Genomic DNA, 24,183 nt, shown 5'->3' with positions numbered 1-24,183 from the left:
GTGAGGTTGGGAGGGGCTCGTTGGAACACGTAGAATGGAATGAGGAACAGCGTCAAACCAAACCAAAGAGCGTTCTTTATTCCGTTTCGTCCGTTACAACAAGCCCGTCCTCTCTGATCGCTCCCTGCATGACTGTGTTGTTCATCCTCTCTCTTAACGCCCTCTCTGTGGGGTTACTGTTGCATTAACGATAATAACATACTGCATTAACTAGCTCTCGCTAGGCCCAAAGTCTGTCCGTTTGTCTATATCCATTGTTCTCTATTACAGAGTCACAGTGACTGAGTAACATTATGAATATATTGATAATTCCGATAATAATCAATCCGTCTCTCGTCCCCCGTCCCCCTCGTCCCCCGTCCCCCCCCTCAGGCCCACGGACGCAACCTCCTCTCCATCGACTTCGACCGCAACACGCGGACGGAGAAGATCTACGACGACCACCGCAAGTTCACGCTGCGCATCATGTACGACGCCCAGGGCCGGCCCGCCATGTGGTTGCCTAGCAGCAGCCTGGCGGTGGTCAACGTGTCGTACTCGCCCGCGGGCCAGCTGGTGGGGCTGCAGAGGGGCGGCATGAGCGAGAGGACGGAGTTGGACGGCCAGGGACGCGTCCTGTCCCGCTCCTTCGTGGACGGCAAGGTGTGGAGCTACAGCTACCTGGACAAGGTGAGTCATCTGGGCCTGGGCTGGAACCCTGTCAGACGTCTGGACCAGGGAACACCTTGTCACCCAGTCAGTCCTCTGGACCGGGGGACACCTTGTCACCCTGTCAGTCCTCTGGACCTGGGGACACCTTGTCACCCAGTCAGTCCTCTGGACCTGGGGACACCTTGTCACCCTGTCAGTCCTCTGGACCTGGGGACACCTTGTCACCCTGTCAGTCACTTACAGTAGCTACATAATAATAATAATAATAATAATAATAATAATAACTTTATTTGTATTATTATTATTATTATTATTATTATTATTATATTTAGTCATTTAAAGGCAATATTTAAAAGATGGGTTTTTAGTCTTGACTTGAACATATTTACTGAGGTTGCATCCCTAATGTAAACTGGCAGTGCATTCCGTAAACTGGCAGTGCATTCCACAATCTGGGTGCATAACATGAGAATGCAGCCTCACCAAATCTCTTCTTTTGTACATTTTGTACACAGAGAAAACCAGCGTCAGAAGACCTGAGAGCTCAATTGGGCTGATATGCTACATAAGGGGGTCTTAAAGAAATGACATGAACTGTATTCTTGTAGAGAAGAGAAGATATAAGAGCGTTGCTTTGCTTCTATGAAAACATCAATAAACGGTATCAAAAGGGTGATCATTGAAAACAATGTCTGTACTGTAGATTTAGAGCAAAAATATGTTGAGCTTAGAGGAAATATGTGTAGCTAGAAGAAATGTGAAACAATACGTTTCTTATTACAATATTCTGTTTGGAACCTGGTGACGGTAGGGAGCAGAGGAACACATGGAACGGAATGACGAATGATATCAAACATGTGTTTGATACCTATGGAGTTCCCTATGGAGCTAGTTAGCTAATTAGTTAGTTCATTTTCATAGTTATGCTGATGATACTCAGCTGTACATATCAGTATTGCCTGATAATTCACATGCACTCAGCTCATAGGAGAATTGTCTCCAAGATATAAAACTTTGGATGTCCAAAACTTTTCTACAACTAAATCAGGACAAAACTAAGATTCTTGACATTTTCTCCGGCAAGCTGATGCAGAAGTGTTAATGCATGCTTTTGTTATTACCCGTTTGGACTATTGTAACAGTCTCCTTTCTGGTCTTCCGAAGAAAGCTATTGGCCAGCTGCAATTACGGTAGTCCAAAATGCAGCAGCGAGAGTTTTAACCAAAACAAGCAGACAAACTCATATAACTCCTATTTTAGAGACTCTACACTGGCTTCCTGTTAAGTTCAGAATAGATTTCAAGATCCTTCTGCTTGTTTATAAAGCTCTCACTGGCACAGCACCAGAATATCTGAAAGGCCTTTTGCTAGCATATCAGCCCAATAGAGCTCTCAGGTCTTCTGACACTGGTTTTCTATTGCCTTTAAATTACTAAATAATTTAATTATGATTATATAATGATTGGAGCACTTTGAGCTGCAACGTTTGTAGGAAAAGTGCTACACAAATAAAAATGTATTATTATTATTAGCTGAATAGGGTTAGAATGACCCACTGTCTTTCACTGCAGGGAAATTATCCATGTCATTGTAAAGAGATTGGGTTGATCACTGTGTTGTGGTCTCCTCTCTCTCTCTCTCTCCCTCTCTCTCTCCCCCCCCCTTTCTCTCTCCCTCTCTCTTTCTCTCTTACTCTCCCTCTCTCTCTCCCTCTATCTCCCCCCCTCTCTCCCTCTATCTCCCCCCCTCTCTCCCTCTCTTTCCCTCCTAGTCCATGGTGCTGCTGCTCCAGAGCCAGAGGCAGTACATCTTCGAGTACGACGCGTCGGGGCGCGTCACGGCCGTCACCCTGCCCAGTGTGGCCCGCCACACCATGTCCACCCACGTGTCGGTGGGCTACATCCGCAACACCTACAACCCCCCGGAGAGCAACGCCTCCGTCATCCACGACTTCAGCGAGGACGGCCGCCCGCGGGCCACCCACTACCTGGGCACGGGCCGGCGGGTCCTCTACAAGTACGGCAAGCTGGCCAAGCTGGCAGAGGTCCTGTACGACAGCACGGCCGTCTCGTTCGGCTACGACGAGACCACGGGGGTGCTGAAGATGGTCAACCTGCAGAGCGGCGGCTTCTCCTGCACCATCCGCTACCGCAAGATGGGCCCGCTGATCGACAAGCAGATCTACCGCTTCTCCGAAGAGGGGATGGTGAACGCCCGCTTCGACTACACGTACCACGACAACAGTTTCCGCATCGCCAGTATGAAGCCGGTCATCAGCGAGACGCCGCTCCCCGTGGACCTCTACCGCTATGATGAGATCTCTGGCAAGGTGTGGGACCGTGTATGTTGTACGCGTGTGTAGCGGAGGTGGTTTTGAATCACACAAATTAAGTCATGAAGCAGCCCCTGCCTGCGACTGCTAAGTCGGCCGAAGTCTGTGGCGTCCGTGCGATAGGTCCCTGGTTCAACCCCCTGCCTGTCACACATACTACATCCTCTGTCGGTCTGAATCTTCACGGCACAGTGGTTGTTCACTTCACTGTAACCACCCCCCCTAGTGTAGTAGAATTATTTAAGTATCTAAATAGAACATAGAATAGAATAGAACGAGGCAGCCTGCTTTCTTCAGATTGTACAGAAAAGGTATTTAATTCTCTTTTGCAAAAGGAGAACGGTTTACAAGCATGACAGACAGAGTCTGTCAGTGAAATCCTTCTCTGAAAAGTGTCTTAAGAGAAGAGACATGACATTTGTATACACAGGTTACAGTCACTCCCCTCAGGTAGGGTTCAGGCCAATCACAGGCATTTCCTGTCCGCGTCTGTGATGAAGTGGGACTAGCTGTGATGAAGAGGATAGGGGGGATTGACTCCCACTTTCTCTTAGAGATACAAAGGTGGAAAAGGAAAACACAAAAGGCCAGGGACCGGTCTGGTCTGGTCTGGTCTGGCTTTAGAGTACCGGGCCTGTGGAAACAAAGGCCCAGAACTGCTCTCTGCAGGTTAAGAGAAAAGAGAGCAATTATGAATCAATGAATGAATGAATTAATGAATGGACTTTATTGTCATTGCTACAGTACAGGTACCAAACAACGAAATTTAGGAGGGGTGGCTCCCCTGGTGTTAGGAAAGGGGGAAAAAAAAACTTTTAGAAAAAGAAAAAAATCACAAGAAGGTAAGGAGCTGGTTTACATAAATAAAGGCTATGTACACAATCCACTGTACTATACTGCACAGATAGTCAACTAGGGTTGTCATATTGCACAATAGTATTTTTTCACGTTATTTAAAGTGTCACAGTTTGCAGGCTTGAAATGTACATGTTTGTGCCTCAGCACTACACCTGATTTTTTCAGTCCAGCAGCTGCCATACAATCCGTCCAGACTGTCCAGGGCCCAGAACTTAGGTCTTTGCTGTGTTCAGGGCCTGGACGGCCCTGTGGTAGAAGCAGTTCTTCAGTCTGTTTGTCTTAGCGGCCGGGGTCCTGTACCTCCTTTTCGAGGGCAGCCTGATAAAGTGTACGTGCCCAGGGTGGGTCGGGTCCCTGGAGATCTTTGAGGCCTTCCTGAGACAGTGTGTGTTGTACAGCTCTTCCAGAGAGGGGAGGGGGGCGCCGGTGATCTTCTGTGCTGTTCTCACTACTCTCTGTAGCGCATTTCTCTCCGCTGTTGTGCAGCTGGAGAACCAGTTGGGTCTTTGTGATCATTTAAATGTGTCTGTTGTCTAGCCAATGTCAAGTTTCAAGTCGAGAAACTGGTTTCCATTGTAGAAGAGGTTGAGGTTGTTTTAAGTATGTTAATCCTACCCAGATAGTCTGATTGATAGTAGTATGACAACATTTCTTCTCACTACACTTATGACAAAATGTCTTATCAAAGTAATCATTTTCTCCTGCACTAGGATAACCCCCCATGTGTTTTCCCCTCCGCAGGTGGAGCACTTTGGGAAGTTCGGAGTCATCTACTACGACATCAACCAGATCATCACCACCGCCGTCATGACGCTGAGCAAGCACTTCGACACGCACGGCCGCATCAAAGAGGTCCAGTACGAGATCTTCCGCTCCCTGATGTACTGGATGACGGTGCAGTACGACAGCATGGGCCGCGTGGTGAAGAGGGAGCTGAAGATCGGCCCGTACGCCAACACCACGCAGTACCGCTACGAGTACGACGGAGACGGACAGCTCAGCGGAGTCAAGGTGAGACTGGATCTTAACACTAGAACAGCCGTGCCTTTTTTACCTACTATAAGAGCCGCCTCGGGGGTCAAATGACCATAGTCTTTACAACGGGAAAGCTGCTTTTTACACACAACGACCACGAGTTGGCCGCTTGTAAATTAGCCTGCTTTTTACACAGGAAAAACTGCTAAATAGCTTTATATTAGATTATCCTGATGTGATTTTGAAAATGTAAGGATGCTGGGTGGTAGAACGCACATATCTATGAAAAGTCATGAAAGGAGGGTCCTGGAATTTGATCGAGTGCAAAGATATAACACTTTTTTTTACTCACAGGGGACAAATGACCCCTCATGGCTGATTAAGTGTTAAGTGTTATTAGGCGACAGCTATTACGATCGCTATTAGCATAGAATCAGAATGAGTAGAACGGACACGGACAACCTCAGACCACGGACGACTCAGCGAGTACCTCAACGACAGCTGCAGGGTCCAACACACCCACCGTGGGATGTCGAATTAAGCAGCCATGCCCTTTCTACTCATCCTATCTCTACGCTTATGACGATGTTACGACTGATGTTTTTATCGTGTCACTCCTATTATTGTTATTATCTTCGCTAACGACGACGTTCCTCCGTCCTCCCAGGTGAACGACTGGTCCACCTGGCGCTACAGCTACGACCTCAACGGCAACCTCCACCTCCTCAACCCCGGGAACAGCGCCCGCCTCATGCCGCTGCGCTACGACCTGCGCGACCGCCTCACGCGCCTGGGGGACGTGCAGTACCGCCTGGACGAGGACGGCTTCCTGAGCCAGCGGGGGTCCGACGTGTTCGACTACAACTCCAAGGGCCAGCTGCTCCGGGCCTACAGCCGTCTACCCGGGGGCTGGAGCGTCCAGTATCGCTACGACGGGCTGGGCCGGAGGGTGTCGACCAGGACCAGCCTGGGCCAGCACCTGCAGTTCTTCTACGCCGACCTCAACCACCCGGCGAGGGTCACGCACATATTCAACCACTCCAGCTCCGACATAGCGTCGCTGTACTACGACCTGCAGGTAAGGGGCTGGCGGGGTGATGGTCGCGTGGCGGCGATGATCGCCACGATCGTCAAAGGCTGCTTAATAAGAGAGGTGCAGCACCAACTGGTTCAGCTTGCATGATGAGGAGGGGTTTTTTGGAGTATTTCTAGTCAAGTCGAGTCTCCGCCTCGACGTCACCGGTCGTCTGAAGAAGCGGTTTATGGCTTAGAGGCTAGCGAGTTGGTACCGGTGTTCAGAAGGACATGAGTTCATATCCCCACCTGGGAACACCACCACTAGTGTGCCCCTTGAGTAAAGGCACTTAGCCCTAAGTTACTCCAGGGAGACTGTCTAACCCTAAATTACTCCAGGGAGACTGTCTAACCCTAAGTTACTCCAGGGAGACTGTCTAACCCTATGTTACTCCAGGGAGACTGTCTAACCCTAAATTACTCCAGGGAGACTGTCTAACCCTAAGTTACTCCAGGGAGACTGTCTAACCCTAAGTTACTCCAGGGAGACTGTCTAACCCTAAGTTACTGCAGGGAGACTGTCTAACCCTAAGTTACTCCAGGGAGACTGTCTAACCCTAAGTTACTCCAGGGAGACTGTCCCCTCTAAATTGTAAGCATCTGCTGGTTCAAATGTAATGTAAGTGTTCTCCTGGTTGTCTCAGGGTCATCTGTTTGTAATGTAAGTGTTCTCCTGGTTGTCTCAGGGTCATCTGTTTGTAATGTAAGTGTTCTCCTGGTTGTCTCAGGGTCATCTGTTTGCCATGGAGGTGAGCAGCGGGGAGGAGTACTACATCGCTTCAGACAACACCGGCACGCCACTGGCCGTGTTCAGCAGCAACGGACAGATGATCAAACAGGTAAGGACAGACCTGGATTACTGACACTGTATGTTTTGTGTGGACCCCAGGAAGAGTAGCATCAGCTAATGTGGATCCTAATGAATCTAATCTAATCAAACACTCCTCCATCCATCCGTCCATCCGTCCGTCCATCCATCCATCCATCCATCCATCCATCCATCCATCCGTCCATCCATCCGTCATTGTGCCCCCCAGGTGCAGTACACAGCCTACGGGGAGGTGTACCTGGACTCTAATCCAGAGTTCCAGCTGGTGGTGGGCTTCCATGGTGGTCTGTACGACACCCTCACCAAGCTGGTCCACTTCACCCAGCGGGACTACGACGTGCTGGCCGGCCGCTGGACCTCGCCCGACTACGCCGTCTGGCCCAAGATAGGCAAAGACCCGGCGCCCTTTAACCTCTACATGTTCAAGAACAACAACCCTCTCAGCGACATGCTGGACATCAAGAACTACGTCACAGGTAGAGAGGATTGGAGTTATTATTATTATTATTTGTTATTAGCATTTATTCATCAAAATGTATTTCAAGCTACATTATGTTTTGTTGGAATGATGTGGTTCTTCATCGTGCGTGGATTTATTGACGTTGTGTCGTGGTGTTTTGAAGATCGTGACGTTAGAATTATAAGGTTCTTTTTGTCAAAATTGAGTTTTTTACATAATCTGATCCATTAAGTGTTGCCTGTGTGGAGTTATTTTTTAAATATTGACATTTCTGAGTTAGTAATTCATAAAATACAAAGGTTCCATCTCACAAAACATAATGGAATGTAAAAACATTGACGCTCAATATCTCTGAACTACCCTAAACGGAGATAGAACCTTATCATTCTAAGCTCACGAGATAGAGCGTGAGCTGCTGTAAACTGAAGCTTGTGTCTGTGTTCTCCTGCCTGCTCCTCCGTAGATGTGAAGAGCTGGCTGGTGATGTTTGGGTTCCAGCTCAGCAACATCATCCCAGGGTTCCCCAGACACTCCCTCTACTTCGTAGAACCGCCCTACGAGCTGCAGGCCAGCCAGGACTGCGAGAACGGACAGGTATGTTACTACGGCAACCCCGGGAACTGCGCCCGAGCACTGCTTGTATCCACTTTTTTGTTTGTTTGTTTTAACATGCAAATCATAATAATAAAGACAGCTACACAGCTACTGTACATAATCCAGCAATTACACACAGGGTTAACGCCCTAGAATCATTCAATAATTAGTCCTTCTCTGAGTTGGTTGACGATTAGAATTTCAAATATGAACCTTCAGTGGAAAAACGGTAACACATAAAAACATTGATAGTTTAAGTTACTCGTTCATTATCAACATCTGGAATCCTTCATGTTAAACTGTGACTCCTTACCTAGCCAGATAAGGGCAGTACAGAGCCTGGACTCTTTTAAGACAGGGCCTAAAAACCTTTTTATTCCAAAAGGCCTTTGACTGTTGAACCTGTGTTCATTCTTGTGATTTATTTTGTGTGTTTTTTTTTTACTATGTTTTTAACTTATTATGTATTAGGCTTTTATATTATTAGGAATTATGTTTTTTTTTTTTTATCTCTCTAGCACTCTGAGATTCTTTTGAATGAAGTGCAATACAAATAAAATGCATTATTATCACTAATCACTCCCCTCCCCCCACCCCAATCCCCCCTGCCTGCCCCCCACCCCCCCCCGTCCTGTAGCTGATCACAGGGGTGCAGCAGGCAGCGGAACGCCACAACATGGCCTTCATGGCCCTGGAGGGCCGCCTGCTCAACAAGGAGCGCCGCGCCCGCAGAGACAAGCCGGGCCACTGGTTCGGCACCAGTACGCCCATCATCGGCCGCGGGGTGATGCTGGCGCTGACGGAGGGCCGCGTGGCGTCCGGCGTCTCCACCATGGCCAGCGACGACAGCCGCAAAATCGCCCTGGTGCTCAACGGCGCCCTCTATCTGGACGGCACTCACTACACCCAGGACGGACGAGACTGCCACTTTTTCGTGAAAGTGGGCTCGGCCGACGGCGACCTGCTCGCCCTGGGGCTCACCAATGGACGCAAGGCGCTGGAGAGCGGGATCAACGTGACGGTGAGCGGCCGGTCGAGGAGAGGGGCCACGGTGGAGTTCGCCGTGCCGTCCCTGGTGCTTAGCCTGCGCTACGGGCTAGCGCTGGACGTGGTGGACGAGGAGAGGGTGAGGCTGTTGGAGCTAGCCAGGCAGAGAGCTCTGGCGGGGGCGTGGCTAAGGGAGCAGCAGAGGGTGAGGGACGGGAGGGAGGGGAGCCGGCTGTGGACGGACGGGGAGAGGCAGCAGCTGCTAACAGCGGGCCGGGTGCAGGGGTACGATGGGTACTATGTTCTACCCGTGGAGCAGTACCCAGAACTGGCTGACAGCAGCACCAATATCCAGTTCCTGAGACAGAACGAGATGGGCAAGAGGTAACAGCCTATCTGAACTGAACTATCCCTCATTCATTTTCTCTGCCTAGTCCCTGCCCTCCTCCCTCCCTCCCTCTCTCCCTCCTCACCCCACCCCCACTCTCCAATCCCGAGGAGAATAAACCAACAAACGGGGTTCCCCACCGAACGCTGCAGGGACTTTTGGAAAGAAGAACTTATCCGAAAATAATATTATTGTTACTTTTACTGCCACAGGCAAAAGGATCTAAGGTTTAGTCAAACGTTGCTTTTTTGAAAAACCAGACTTTGGAGAAATGAGAAAGCACTGATTAACTTTGAAAAATGGAAAAATGCTTAATTAATAAGAAGATTCCCCTTTTTAAAAAAGATATTGATATTTTCACCCATATTTTTTGGGTCACCATGAGGGCAGCAATGACAGCTACTGACCAGATGGGGGAGCTGTGTTGTACTGGGTGCTCTGCTGAGGTGCTCTGCCTCTCATAGGAACTGTCGGCAAAGGGACTAATAGGGAGGCAGAGCCACCACAGAGTCCAGCCAACCAAACGCATCAAAGAAGAACATCACCGACGGCGACAAGCACCTCAGCGAAGCGACATAAAGCGCTGTAAAACAATGAGTCATCTCACTGTCTCAGGCCTCCCATTCTCCACCACAGTACCGTCCTACCAACCAAGACTCCAACTACGGACATGCCTCTGAACAGTAAGAGAGTTCAAACTACGAACAAAAAAAGCTATTAAAAAAGAAATGAAATGATGGTTATATTTGCAGAGAATAATATCACACAACCTGTTGTTTTGTTTTGAAATGAGGAGAGTCATACTACTACTACATATGTGTCAGACTACACAACATTTCAGGGTGTTGTGTATACTGTAGATGCAGTAGTTTTGTATGTCAGTCGCAGTAGAAATCGTGAGACTTTCACCCACAGCACTTCTGTACAGAAAGATCAGAAACACCCTACAGTACACAGAGTCCACAATACATTCACAACTAGTATCAAGAGCTATTTATTTTACTTTGTTCTTTTTTTTTATTTTTATTATTATTTATTTATTATTCTTAGTAATATATGACAATCATGAAGGAGTCACCACTTTTATCAAAGAAGATGAGCATTAGCTGCGATGAGTTTATTTTCTTTTGTAAAATATATAAGAAATGTTAATTATGTTTTTTGTATTAAGTTTTGCTGTATGAGCAAATAATAGTCACACTAAAACAGAATAATGTATGTAATAAAGTGTTTTAAAAACGGTTTATACTTTAAATAAAGTCTTTAAAACTGTGAAATCTGTTTTTCGAAATATATCTCGATGTACAGTGTATAGGCCTACCTTTATGCAGCACAGTAGAGTATTGTTGAGAATATCAAGTTTTATATTTCTATGAGGAAGTGGCTTGTAATGTGCAAATCTTTAGCTGGTATTACTACTTTAGAGTTGTGTGACACTCTAATATCCCATATCTACAATATCGATCCCCAGTTTGTTGTTTTTGACTGTTTGTTTTCGTTTTAATGCAGAGATATTGCTGTTCTAGATCCTTAACGCCGTAGAAATGGATCCCTTTCACTGTGAAGAGACTCGTGATGGATGTCATAATGTACCAAATCAGTATTAACGAAGGACGATTCTTATACGCTCACTCAAACGAGACTCTTCTGAGAACCTTATCAATAAAAAGTAATTGTTTACTTCATTGGCGTCTACTTTGATTTTCGTCTCCTCATTCCTGTGTGTGTGTGTGTGTGTGTGTGTGGGTGTGGGTGTGGGTGTGGGTGTGTGTGTGGGTGTGTGTGTGTGTGTGTGTGTGTGCACACGCACGCGCGCCTGCCTACATTGTCTTTATTCAGTCAATAGGTACAGAGGGAAATCCTGACTATTAAGAGGGAAATCGGATCTAGAGGTACTTTTACACACGCACACACACGCTGATTCTGATGTTGCAATCATCAGAATGCTAGCATGACACATCTAGGAATCAGCTGGTGTCTCCTTTGGCGACACAATATGACTGAAAGTGAATCATTCATTTCCACGTTAATCATTCTACACCATTTATGGAGGGATGGTTTTGTGACGTTCAGTTCTGGGTTGTCCCAATAATAGAACCAGTGAAGTGACCGTTGAGTGTGACACCGGTATATTTATTCCATAGCTCATCACAGATCCCTTACTCCAAAGATATACTGCAAACTAACCTGTCTTCTACATGGTGGTAAGGTTGATAGTAGGTCAGTTCAGGCTGTATTCCATAGGCCATGGTAACAAACCAGGCCAGGTCACTCCTAATTAGGTTTATAAATAGACACATAGATCTGGCCTGGACTTCACTTACTAACACACGCGCACACACACACACACACCCTATACAGCCTACTGAACAAACACACACGTGCTGCTATCCATTGATACGACATCATAGCAGAAAGACACACACACACACACCACTGTAGAGTAAGAATGACATCATAGCAGAAAGACACACACACCACTGTAGAGTAAGAATGACATCACACAGCAGACACTGACGACAGGGAATATTATTTTATTCTTAATGCAGATTCTCATGTCAAGCAAAGGCATCTAAACAAGTCATTTGGTTTCATCGGTACTTCAGTATTTTCTTCACATTTTACGTTTTTTTTTTATATCTTTTTTTGTTTGTTTACTTTCAAGGAACGCTGAGTATTAAAAAGAATATCTTATTTTAAATCATACTTATTCATACTTATTCAGGATCGGAATGGAAAAAAACATTGCAGGCATTGAAAGTACACATTGAATCAAACATAAATCGTCATTGTCATCTTTAAAAATGCATTCAATTTTATTGGTCGTAAGGATTTCGTTTTTTTAAGACGGACATCAGCGACCACGGCTGTTGTGCAAACAGAACGGAGACGGTTTTCAAGCATCGGCTTTCGTATGGTGGGGGACCCTGTAGCGTACGGGGGTCCAGTGGTCTTGGTAGCCGTGGCGGGTTTGGGCGGAGGGTCTAGACTGGACTGGGGGGTTTGGAATGAGCCATGGGGGGGGGGGGGGATGGGGGAGGGGGGAGGCAGGAGAGGTACCTTGCAGAGGTAATCAATATTAAAGTGCCGAGGATGGGTTAGATCTACATTAGAGATGGGCCTGAGATCTGTGTGTGTGTGTGTGTGTGTATGTATGTATGCATGTGTGTGTTTATAAGGTTACATATCTACAGTACAGAGCCTGAGATTTCAAGGATGCTTCGAGGCTCAAGACACAAGCTGCTACAGAGCGCCCCCCAGTGGAGAGTCAGAGCTGTGTTGAATGTAAATGGGGTTGAGGGGGGGGGGGGAGAGGGGAATACTGCAGGGCTTCCGGGTTAATGATTACGGACGGACATAGGGAGTGCAAGGGTTAAGGCAGAGAGTTGAGCGGGGGGGGGGGGCTGGGGCAGGCAGACATAAGAGGGAAAGGGTTAAAGGTCTGGGGGGGTGGGAGGGGTGGTCGGGGGGGTCAGGGGGGAGGATGTTATGTGAGCATGTCCCAGAGACAGCAGCAGCAGAGGGCCGTCCAGCAGGCTGTCAGACATGTGTCTCCTGTGTCATCTCTCCTCCTCTCCTCCACCACGTACACTAGAGAGGAGGATGGGGTGGGGGGGAGAGAGAGAGAGACAGAGAGACACAGAGTGAGAGAGACAGAGAGACACAGAGTGAGAGATAGAGAGACAGAGAGACACAGAGTGAGAGAGAGAGAGACACAGAGAGAGACAGAGAGAGAGACACAGAGTGAGAGAGAGAGAGAGACACAGAGAGAGAGAGACACAGAGTGAGACAGAGAGAGAGACACAGAGAGAGACACAGAGTGAGAGAGAGAGAGAGACAGAGTGAGAGAGAGAGAGAGAGAGAGAGAGAGACAGCGAGAGGGAAGAGGATAAATCACCATTAGTCATTAGCCTACTTAAAACTATTATTCTGTCAAATACCAAAGGGTTAACAAGACTTGTGCTTTATGAAGTGTTTCATTTTAATGGCGTCTCCGCCAGGGAGGAATAAGAAGCGAGCGACCGTTTCCCTCTCATTATCGTCATCGTTGACATTGTGTCCATTGCCGCGGTATTGCCATGGCAGCCTTCAGCACAGATGCAATTACTGCTGGGTTACATAAGAAAGTTGCTTGAGGCATCATGGAGCTAGAGAAAGTCACAGCAGCAGCGCCCATTCCCAGCTATCTACCAACCAGTCCTATACCAATCACATGCGCCTACGCACGTACGCACGCACGCACAAACAGAGAACATTTACATTTAATCTCTATGTTTGTAATTCAAACAACATCCATCATGTGAAAACAGACTCTCACACTCGGGACAAAAGCAGGGAGGGAGTCAGGTGGAGGGAGGGAGTCAGGTGGTGGGAGAGGGAGAGGTGGAGGGAGGGAGAGGTGGAGGGAGGGAGTCAGGTGGTGGGAGAGGTGGAGGGAGGGAGTCAGGTGGTGGGAGAGGTGGAGAGAGGGAGAGGTGGAGGGAGAGGTGGAGGGAGGGAGTCAGGTGGTGGGAGAGGTGGAGAGAGGGAGAGGTGGAGGGAGAGGTGGAGGGAGGGAGTCAGGTGGTGGGAGAGGTGGAGGGAGGGAGTCAGGTGGTGGGAGAGGTGGAGGGAGGGAGTCAGGTGGTGGGAGAGGTGGAGGGAGGGAGTCAAGTGGAGGGAGAGGTGGAGGGAGGGAGTCAGGTGGTGGGAGAGGTGGAGGGAGTCAGGTGGAGGGAGTCAGGTGGAGGGAGGGAGTCAGGTGAAGGGAGGGAGGGAGGGAGGGGATTAGGTGGAGGGAGAGGTGGAGGGAGGGAGAGGTGGATAAACAGACTCTCACACTCGGGACAAAGGCAGGGAGGGAGTCAGGTGGAGGGAGGGAGAGGTGGAGAGAGGGAGAGGTGGAGGGAGAGGTGGAGGGAGAGGTGGACGGAGGGGGTCAGGTGGAGGGAGGGGGTTAGGTGGAGAGAGGGAGAGGTGGAGGTGGAGGGAGGGAGTCAGGTGGAGGGAGAGGTGGAGGAGGGGGTCAGGTGGAGGTGAGTCAGGTGGAGGGAGGGGGTTAGGTGGAGGTGAGTCAGGTGTGCGGTATCAAGGGCCATAATCACCAGGCAGGTTAATCATTAAGGCTCTGGGTGGTAGAATGGGCCATTGTCCAAATGACACCGCCAAGGAAACACCTTGTTGAAACACCTTGACAAAAACTCCAAAAGAAAGATCCTCCTTTGAATAGCCTAGTCACCCTACCCCCCCCTGGTTAGAAGCAATGACTCAAGCCTTTGTATGTGGCTGGATCAACTGCACGTTTCTCTGCCTCGCCCGCTTTCTTTGCATGTCCGGTTTGCATATACTCCTACACCTTTTGTTTTTTTCTCCCCTCGTGTCATTTCTTTGTGCTGTGTTGTCGTTGCTCTCAGATGCAGGCTAGCAGGCTAGCAGGCTAGGTGGTCCAGCTGGCCGCCCCCCCCCCCCCTGCTGTAAACAGCTCTGCTCCTTCTTAGGCTCACTCCCACCGCCACCAGCGTCCAGGCCGGGCGAGGCTAGAAGCTCCTTTCTGACCAGCGGTCCGCTGACTAAGCCAAGACCTAAGACTGACCGTAATCGTATACAAACCCCCTAACCCTTAACCCTAACCATAACCCTTAACCCTAACCCTAACCCCCTAACGGAAACCGCCCATTCAAGCGGAGCATTCATCAGATAGCGTTCAACTTGAATGAACTTGAACGCTATCAATCGATCAAACAAGTCATCAAATAAAAAAGAACAATGCTTCATTATCAGACCATGACAGAATAAGCTCTAACCTGTATGAAACCTGTGCTCCTACCCTGCCAGTCTGCACTGATTTAGGACAACAGTGCAACAACTTCGAGGCTGAACTTTAGTTACATTTACCGCGTCATATGCCATCAAAGGGAAACATGGAAAAATGCATGACTTACAGATTTAATTGTATGACGTTACGAAATCCGATGTGACAGGAACGCTTGAGAAACAGCCGCTGTCCACTGCATTAGTTAACTACATGTTCTTGATGAGTCTCCCGCTCACTGCCCTCCATCAAAAATTGCACATATATAGTACTAATACATATAATAGTACATAATAACAACTGCTCGGATTAGATTGCCGGTTGTTTTGGTATAATAACAACTATAGCATCATATACCACCAAGGGGGGGAAATTCGCACCTATCATGCTGTCAAACACCACAGGTAATAATTTATTTCTAAATAAACATGATTGTACATCTCTGAAATGGAAATCGCGCTGTGCTTGACACTTCCATGGGACTGACGTCGGGGCAGCGGAACACGGTGACTGTCAGCCTGTGACAAACGCGCAGATATGAGTGCTCCGGTCTGTCCTGCTGGCTCCGGTGTCCTGGCCGCTGTCCTGAGCGCGCTGGACTGTGGAACTTTCTATGTTAAGCATAGGCACAGCACCTCGACATAAAAGCGATTTCTTTTGTTATGCTTGTTATAAAGAAAAGGTCTATAATGCATTGAAATAACATTAAATTATATAACCCATCAACAATATTACATAATAACAACTGCTCGGATAGGATTGCGGGTTGTTTTGGTTTAATACGTGCCATAGCTGTAAATAAAACATGGAAATAGGTCATGCGCGTCTATCATGCACACATCAGCCTAACGTTAGATAGATAACTTCACATTAAATATGTCTATCACTATCATCATCCGCTGTCAAACGCCACAGGTAATCTTTTATTTCTAAACAGGAATGAACATCTCGATGTGAATCGCGCTCCTTATGGGAAGGCTGTGCTTGACGCTTCCATGGGGCGCTCCTGCATAGGCACAATATCGGCATAATAGCGATCTTTTTTTGTTATGCTTGCTGTAAAGAAAAGGTCTATAATGCATTGAAATGACATTAAACTAAGATAATACGATGGTTATCATAATTTTTCAAGTCTTTAATTACAAGTAATTCCAGAAAAAGTAAATGACATTTCAGGCTCGCTTCCGTATTACGAGAGCGAAAAGAACATTTCTGTAGATGATTCGCAATGCATGCCGGAAGGCTCTCATGGCTCCGAATCGAACGAGGGTCAAGATTTTCTCCAAATGGAGCCATGGAAAACCCTAACCCTCCTCCTAACCCTAAATGAGTAATGAATTGGGACGCCACTACGGCTACACGTGAACGCGCAAAATGGAGCCGTAGGGGTGAAAAGGGAGCCGGAGTGGTGAATTGGGATTCACCCCATAACCCTAACCGTTAACCCTAACCCCCTACCCCCCTAACCATAACCCCCTAACCCTAACCCCCTAACCCTTAACCATAACCCCCTAACCCTTAACCCTAACCTCCTAACCCCCAAACCCTAACCATAACCTTGTTGAGTTTGAAACAAATCGTGCCTCGCCTCGTGTCACACCCCCCAGTGTCGAAAACCCACCTGTGTTTTTAGGAGCCTCGCCGTACATCGGTCCCGGGGGCGGCCCCCCCTGCCAACCCATCTGCGGCTGTCCTGGGTAGCCCTGGTAGGGCGGCCCCTCGGGGCCAGGGTAGGGCCCCCCCGGCCCCATGGGGCCGGCCGGGTAGTTGGGGTAGGCTGGGTTGGGCTGCTCCATGTTGGGGTAGCCCTGAGGGGGGAAGCCCTGGGCTGGGTAGCCCTGAGCTGGGAAGCCCTGACCTGGGTAGCCCTGACCTGGGTAGCCCTGAGCGGGGAAGCCCTGGGGGTTGGGCCCGGGGCCCGGGTACGGAGGGGGCTGCTCAAAATTCATCTGCAGACCTCAGGATCACCTAGAGAGAGAGAGAGAAGGAGAGAGAGGAGGGGAGAAATAAGTAGGCCATTGTTGCAAAAGTCAACACGGAAGTTGAGATAATATTAAAGCTCTTGTGTGTGTGTGTGTGTGTGTGTGCGTGTGTCTGCTCCCGGAATCGGTCCCTGGCGTCAGCTGAACCAGTGATTTCCCCAGGGGTCCCAGCTAATGGTGTTCTAACAGAAGCACCTTGTGAGACGCTGTTGTCATGGAAGCAGACAGAAGCATCCGGAAGGTTTCGTAGAGCTATGATGCGGTTCTGAAGGATGTGGTTTTGTGGTCAGACGTAGGACAGTGGGACGTGGGTTTCACCACAATGACCCTATATTGAGATCTATGGTCTTCTCCGTTAGTGTGTGTGTGTGTGTGTGTGTGTGTGGAATTCTAGTTCTGTAAATACTGGAGAAGGCCCTGCACAAGACAATGGAGGAATACTATAGGAACACTGTATGGTTTGGTTTGGTTTTGGAAGTGTCATTAGCAGAATGGATGACACACACACACACACACACACACACACAACTGTGGCTGACTGTATGGGCTGCAGGCAGCACACGACGGACCCCATCACAACACAACACCCAGACGAGAGGCAGCCACAGACTAAACAGCATCATCCCTCAGTAAATTATTTACACGGTAACATAACACAGAGCACCTCTCTCTCTCTCTCTCTCTCTCTGTGTGTCTCTCTCTCTCCCCCTGCATTCCCAAGCACTGGAGTCATGCAGTGTAGGGTTGTACTTTGTTGTTGAATTGCTTTGGTTTATTGTTGTTTGATCTATCTAGTATCTATCTATCTGTCACAGGGGTGCTCCATCGCATCTCTTCTAACATTCCTTCAGTGTACAATAAAGGTGGTGTTGAGACTCAGGGTGTGTTCTCACTAGAACATTTGCTTCGCTTGGAATCGGAGTTTAGGATAAAATTCGCTTTCGAAGTCGCTCCCGGAGCAAACAACCGACGGATGCTCCGCTTGAAAAGGGCGGTTTCGCTCCGGTTAGAAACGACGCATCGAGGCTGTCCATAGGAAAACAACAGCGCATGCGTGTTGATTTGGATAAGAGCGGGACGAACGGGCAATTTTCTATTTTTCTGACCAATCAACTACCACGTCTGTTGCTTCGATTGCGTATGTTACTTCGTTTACATCAAGGGCTGTGAGAACGCAAATCAGAGAAATAATTTATGCAACAATGTTGCAAACTCATCCACTTGCTCCTGGTCCTGATTCAGACTTTCATGTGAGAACATGACCTCAAACTCTCCCTCTCTCTCTCCCTCCCTCTCTTACATAGGGCAGGGGGAGGCTACAGGAGGGGGGGGGGGGGGGTGAGTAAACAACAAGAGAACACCAGAGGGAGAGAGCAGAGGTGAGTTTACGCTGGGATTCACTGCACCATCAACATCAACATCATCATCACAGAGGCAAGCCGAACCACAACCATCGACAGTCTACACTTTAGGCTCGCACACTCCACACATCCAGGCAGTTTCTCAGGAAATACAATGCCTTTAACCAGGCAGGTCCCTCCCTGGCTTGATTTTTATTTCATATGTTTATTTAACATTTGTATATGATATTTCATATTTGTACATCATATTTCATATACTTCATATTGATGTGAATGGCATGTGAATGCCGCAACACACACCAGGGGAAAGTAGGGTACTTTGTGTTGTCAAAGGGTTTTCTGTCTCTCCCCCGTTCTCCCTCTCCTCCCTCCCTCCCTCTGTGTACAGTAAACCATCTACAACACCGTGCCAACTCCTGCCTCCCCACCTCACCCTCCACAATCAGGCCTCTGTCTGAAGCAGGCTAAAGGGAGCCTGTCTTTCTCCATCTTTTCGACTCGCAGACAAGTTTGCAACTTAGTCCGTCTTAATATCACCCTCCCGCTCCACCAGGAATCCATCTGTCGTGGAAAAAACGCTCGCTTTCACCGCTACATTTTGTGTTATATTAAATACCCTAATTACTTATGACCCCGGGAGGGAATAAAAGGGGAATGCGTTCACCCTTTCTCTAAACGTTCTAGACGGATAAGGGCATGAAGGAGGGCAGGAAAGAGGGATGCATTTTTTTAAAACTTGAACTGTGCCGTTCATGATACAGAAAGCTGTCAGTTCCATCCCATACCGTAAGCTATAAGGGGCAAGACCACATGACACTCAAAAGAATAACCAGTGATTGTGTGTGCGTGTGTGTGTGTATTTTGGCACATCCACTCACAACACGTTCCTTTATATTTATCAGCTAAGCCGCGAGTCGCGTCTGCCTGCCAGCCACTATGAACCGATGACTGAACGCTTCACCTGAGCCGGCTCTCTTACCTAGAGACAGATGGCGCGGGCCCCGCGTCGCCATGGTTACCCTCTGGGACCATACGGAACGGAAGAGTGTCTCTGTAGATTCTGTCCTGACTAGAACTTTGTTGAGCGTAAAAACAACCCCTTCTCACACAACCAGATCTTTCGCACTACTTTGCTACCGTTAGGTTGTGGTGTCACCTCTCTGTGTGAAGAGCGGAGGTGTGATTCCGTCGTGTCTAAAGTTTTATGTCGATCCTGCGGCACTGTTGGGACTGAGAATCTCTCTGAGTGACACGCAGCAGCAAAGTTACCCAACCTCTGGTCCATGTATGTATTTGATATAAATATAAGTCCCAGTCTTTAGTCTCAGCTCATATCTGGAACTGTGTGTGTCACAGTATCTGTGTCATTTGAGTCCCGTCAGAGGCCTGTTGTTAGTGAGTTGTTCTTTTGTCATTGATGGGGGGAAAAAAGTATCTGTCTCTGGGGAAGCAATGACCCCTAACTGACAATCTGTTTCCACAACACAGACGTCACACAGTCACACCGCACACAGTCACCACACACCCACACACCCACACACCCAGTCACCACACACCACAGTGGCAGTGCTGATCGATAACCAAAACTGCAGGCCTACTGAATGGAAAAGTGGGCCTATGGTCAGCTGAACAAGTGTACTAAAGTCATTGTGATAGGAGCAAAACTATAAAAACCCCATTGTGTCAAGCCTACCTAAATTCATGTGACAGTTGGTTGAGGCCTTGCATACCTGGCTGGAGTGCATACCCCAAGGACCTCATTAAGAAGCACCACACACACACACACACACAAGATGATGAGCGCACGCGGTCACACACACACACACACACACACACACACACGCAGGTTGGTCCATCCTGGGTTGATGAAGACCGTAACACATTTTCATGAAGGTGAGTCAGGAGTACGGTGAGACTCAGGTGGCTGATGAGGCCAGTCTGACCCCGGAGCCTCTGAACCCTCTGAGGTCCACTGGACAGGAGGGGAGGAGCTCCCTCTGTGGAGGACAGGAGGGGAGGAGTGAAGCTCCCAGAGGGTTAGGGCCTTGTTGCCTTGTTGGTTTCTGCCTCGCGCTGCTCTGCCTCTTCAACATGGCCTTGCTGACCTTCTTGGCTTCTGAGATGGCTGCCCCCATCCCTAACAACCATCCCTAACTACCATCTCTAACTACCATCCCTAACTACCATCCCTAACTACCATCTCTAACTACCATCTCTAACTACCACCCCTAACTACCATCTTCTGAGATGGCTGCCCCATCCCTAACTACCATCTCTAACTACCATCTCTAACTACCATCCCTAACTACCATCTCTAACTACCATCTCTAACTACCATCTCTAACTACCATCTCTAACTACCACCCCTAACTACCATCTCTAACTACCATCTCTAACTACCATCTCTAACTACCACCCCTAACTACCATCTTCTGAGATGGCTGCCCCATCCCCAACAAGGTGATGCTAGGTGGGACAGCAAGACTTCAGCTCTATCACGAAGCTCTTGAAGGACGTCTTCAGGGTGTCTTTAGCACTATCCACACGGGACTAGTATTATGCGGTGACGTCACACGAAATGTATAAAATCTCCCCCGATGTCTGATATGATGTTATGGCTCTGTGTAGCATCCGCGTCATGAACAATAAGCGCAATAGGCGCTGGTTGGATCTCATTGGTTAGTTCTCGAACACGCAGCAAAAAAAAAAGGGGCAGAGAAAAAACGAACTCACCCCAAATTACCGACATGCTGATTCGCGCTGGACTACTATTATCCCAGGATCTACAGAATCAGCGAAATAGGGTAGGTATTTTGCGGTGGAATTTTTTACAGACATGGGGGGGGATTAAGAACACAGACGAGCTATGTAATTATTACAAATGACCAGAGGTCACCATATAAAGCTAGTCCTGTGTGAATAGGGCTTTTGAAGCATTTCTTTTGCCCACCCTGTGATCGCTTCCCATACTTCAGTTCGCCAAAGAAGATTTGCTTCTGTAGGCCAGGGTCGGCCCTCACATGCAAGCATGCATGTCTTACCCCTGGATCCTCACAAGCTGTCTTAGACAGTTCAGATGGTAGTGGTTTAGTTTTCGGGCATGTTTCTGGTACAATGTCCAGGTTTTGGTTGGTTCCACATACGGCTGTCCAGGAGCAGGTGGGTATTCAGTCTTTTGTTCTGCTCACAGTAAGGCCAGGCTGGTGTACAGAGCTGAAGGTCAGTATGTGAGCCAGCAGCTAGTTAGCTACAACCGTCTACAAACAGGAGGCCATGAGCAGTGACTTTGGACACTTTTGTTCTCGCTTGTGTCCTTTGCTGGTAAATGGAGGCTTATCCCAGTGTTGTCATTGCAGAATGCGTCATGAAGAAGAGCAGAGAACGTCATACTGAAGACACACCCCTTGCTTAACTCCATCAGTGACTGGGGAACTGGTGAGACGACTCAATGTGGTCTTGCACACTTGCCATCATGCGAGTGTTAATAAAGTGTATTAGTAGTGGCCGTGCTGATCAATAACCAAAACCGCAGGCCTACCAGCTCAAAAAGTAGGCCTATGTTAGCTAAGTGTATTACTTAGCTAACATAGGAGCGACCTTAAAACCCCATTGTGTAAGCCTACCATGACAGTTGGGTTGAGGCCTTGCTTACCTGGCTAAGTGCCTACTACTCTATGGACCTCATTAACAAGCACAATGCACCCAATAGAGAACAATGTTGAATTTTGGCCTATTGATCCTTCTGAAAGTGCTCTGGGTACAATACACCTGTCCAGTTCCTATCACCTGGCTAACCCTGCATCAGGCTTCCCTCCCCAGTTGAAATGTGGAGTTATTGTCCCCACATCTCTCTCGTTCCTACATCTCTCTTTCCTACATCTCTGGTCCCTACATCTCTCTTTCCTACATCTCTGGTCCCTACATCTCTGGTCCCTACATCTCTGGTCCCTACATCTCTGGTCCCTACATCTCTCGTCCCTACATCTCACGTCCCTACATCTCTGGTCCCTACATCTCTGGTCCCTACATCTCTGGTCCCTACATCTCTCGTCCCTACATCTCTCGTCCCTACATCTCACGTCCCTACATCTCTGGTCCCTACATCTCTGGTCCCTACATCTCTCGTTCCTACATCTCTGGTTCCTACATCTCTGGTCCCTACATCTCTGGTTCCTACATCTCTAGTCCCTACATCTCTCGTCCCTACATCTCTGGTCCCTACATCTCTCGTCCCTACATCTCTCGTCCCTACATCTCTGGTCCCTACATCTCTGGTCCCTACATCTCTGGTCCCTACATCTCTGGTTCCTACATCTCTAGTCCCTACATCTCTCGTCCCTACATCTCTGGTCCCTACATCTCTGGTCCCTACATCTCTGGTCCCTACATCTCTGGTCCCTACATCTCTGGTTCCTACATCTCTGGTCCCTACATCTCTGGTTCCTACATCTCTGGTCCCTACATCTCTGGTCCCTACATCTCTGGTACCTACATCTCTGGTCCCTACATCTCTCGTCCCCACATCTCTGGTCCCTACATCTCTGGTCCCTACATCTCTCGTTCCTACATCTCTGGTCCCTACATCTCTGGTCCCTACATCTCTGGTCCCTACATCTCTGGTCCCTACATCTCTGGTCCCTACATCTCTTGTCCCTACATCTCTGGTACCTACATCTCTCGTACCTACATCTCTGGTCCCTACTTCTCTGGTCCCTACATCTCTGGTACTACATCTCTCGTCCCTACATCTCTGGTCCCTACATCTCTCGTACCTACATCTCTGGTCCTTACATCTCTGGTACCTACATCTCTCAATGTTGTTTTCTTGCTACGTCATGTGTAATAACATTACCAATACAGTTTGGCCACTACTATTCCCTAAAGAAACAACACTGCATTATCTGATCATCACACCTGACATACATAATAAGAGAGGGTTCCGACGCGACTGTTTAATTTCTCTTTATTGCCGCAAAATGATCTACAGCTGTGGCCTAATCACATTTGCCGCGATAGATTTTTTTGCGGAATATAAGAACCGTGAGAATTTCCAGCAACAATGCAGCAGTTATCCCGAAATGTTTCTCTCCGCTTTTGGCAACAACACAAATAGACCTAAATACATATCATTTGGCATCGGCAACGATGCATCAATATCGGATCACAGCGAGGTCTATAATAAGACAGGCACGGAATAAAAGCAGCACCTGCATCAGGCCACAGCCCACTGAGCAACGGTGTCGAGTTGCAATTTTCCCCAGACCCGTAAGTTGTTGATGATGATGGTGTATTTTCACAATAATCAGAAAAAGACTATAGGTCCACACCTACCTTGCTAGAAACAGAGCCGAACTCCTCTTCCAAGCAACCCTTCGGAGTGATTTATTTCTTTTCTTCTTCTTTTTACCGCATTGAACGACCCTTGTCTCGAAACTCAGTGCGTATCTATTGTGTGGTAATTGTGACGTCATCCGGATGGTGGAAAAAGGTTCTGAATGGTACAAACCGCGCTGCTCGCTGATTGGCTGCGGTGAATTACTGAGGTTATCATGGACTAATCAGAATGCAGAGCGATGAGAGAGATGAATGGAACGATGACCCTTCCCCCCATATCACCTGACTCGTTAATAAATGATAGATATCACAGAAAGACGTGACGAAATACGCACAATGATAATTTATTGAGCGCGAAAAAGTCTATAATACATATATTATTAGCTGCAACATTTGCACGAAAAGTGCTATACAAATACAAGTAATAATAATAATTATTATTGTTATTATTATTATTATTATTATTATTATTATTAATTCAATGCCATTAAATCGTTTGGAACAAAGTCTGAAAACTCTCAATGTCTTTTTACCTATAAAAAAAGAGGAACGAACACACTCATAAAA

General features: G+C 48.0%; 2 protein-coding genes across 2 annotated transcripts in view; one reads left to right on the top strand and one right to left on the bottom strand.

The window, feature by feature from the left end:
• Window positions 1-9,148, top strand: part of LOC308153939 (teneurin-2-like) — a gene marked incomplete at both ends in the record, with an annotated part of 224,056 nt that extends 214,908 nt beyond the window's left edge. The window contains 8 exon segments of the mRNA XM_080527122.1: window positions 373-669; window positions 2,423-2,980; window positions 4,583-4,852; window positions 5,484-5,894; window positions 6,619-6,729; window positions 6,928-7,195; window positions 7,643-7,773; window positions 8,411-9,148. Of these exon segments, the coding sequence (XP_080383248.1) occupies window positions 373-669; window positions 2,423-2,980; window positions 4,583-4,852; window positions 5,484-5,894; window positions 6,619-6,729; window positions 6,928-7,195; window positions 7,643-7,773; window positions 8,411-9,148 (2,784 nt within the window).
• A 2,598-nt stretch (window positions 9,149-11,746) lies between these two features.
• LOC308153445 (cysteine-rich and transmembrane domain-containing protein 1-like) lies at window positions 11,747-23,743 on the bottom strand. The gene is made up of 3 exons (XM_080526597.1): window positions 23,614-23,743; window positions 16,561-16,907; window positions 11,747-12,739 (listed from the first exon to the last, which is right to left on the bottom strand). The coding sequence occupies exons 2-3, from the start codon at window positions 16,886-16,888 to the stop codon at window positions 12,636-12,638; spliced, it is 432 nt and encodes a 143-aa protein (XP_080382723.1). The 5' UTR covers window positions 16,889-16,907; window positions 23,614-23,743; the 3' UTR covers window positions 11,747-12,635.
• Window positions 23,744-24,183: the final 440 nt, after the last annotated feature.

This window comes from Nansenia antarctica (genome assembly GCF_963989245.1).
Source record: "Nansenia antarctica genome assembly, chromosome: 3".
Taxonomy (NCBI): domain Eukaryota; kingdom Metazoa; phylum Chordata; class Actinopteri; order Argentiniformes; family Microstomatidae; genus Nansenia; species Nansenia antarctica.
The sequence above is the reverse complement of the archived record's forward strand: the minus strand, read 5'-3'. Positions and strand labels throughout refer to the sequence as shown.

Coding starts and splice junctions, on each gene's coding strand:
- LOC308153445 (XM_080526597.1), bottom strand. CDS start 16,888: ATGAATTTTGAGCAGCCCCCTCCGTACCCGGGCCCCGGGCCCAACCCC. Junction 12,740..16,560: donor CGAGGCTCCTAAAAACACAG/GTGGGTTTTCGA, acceptor CCTCCTCTCTAG/TGTACGTGGTGGAGGAGAGG.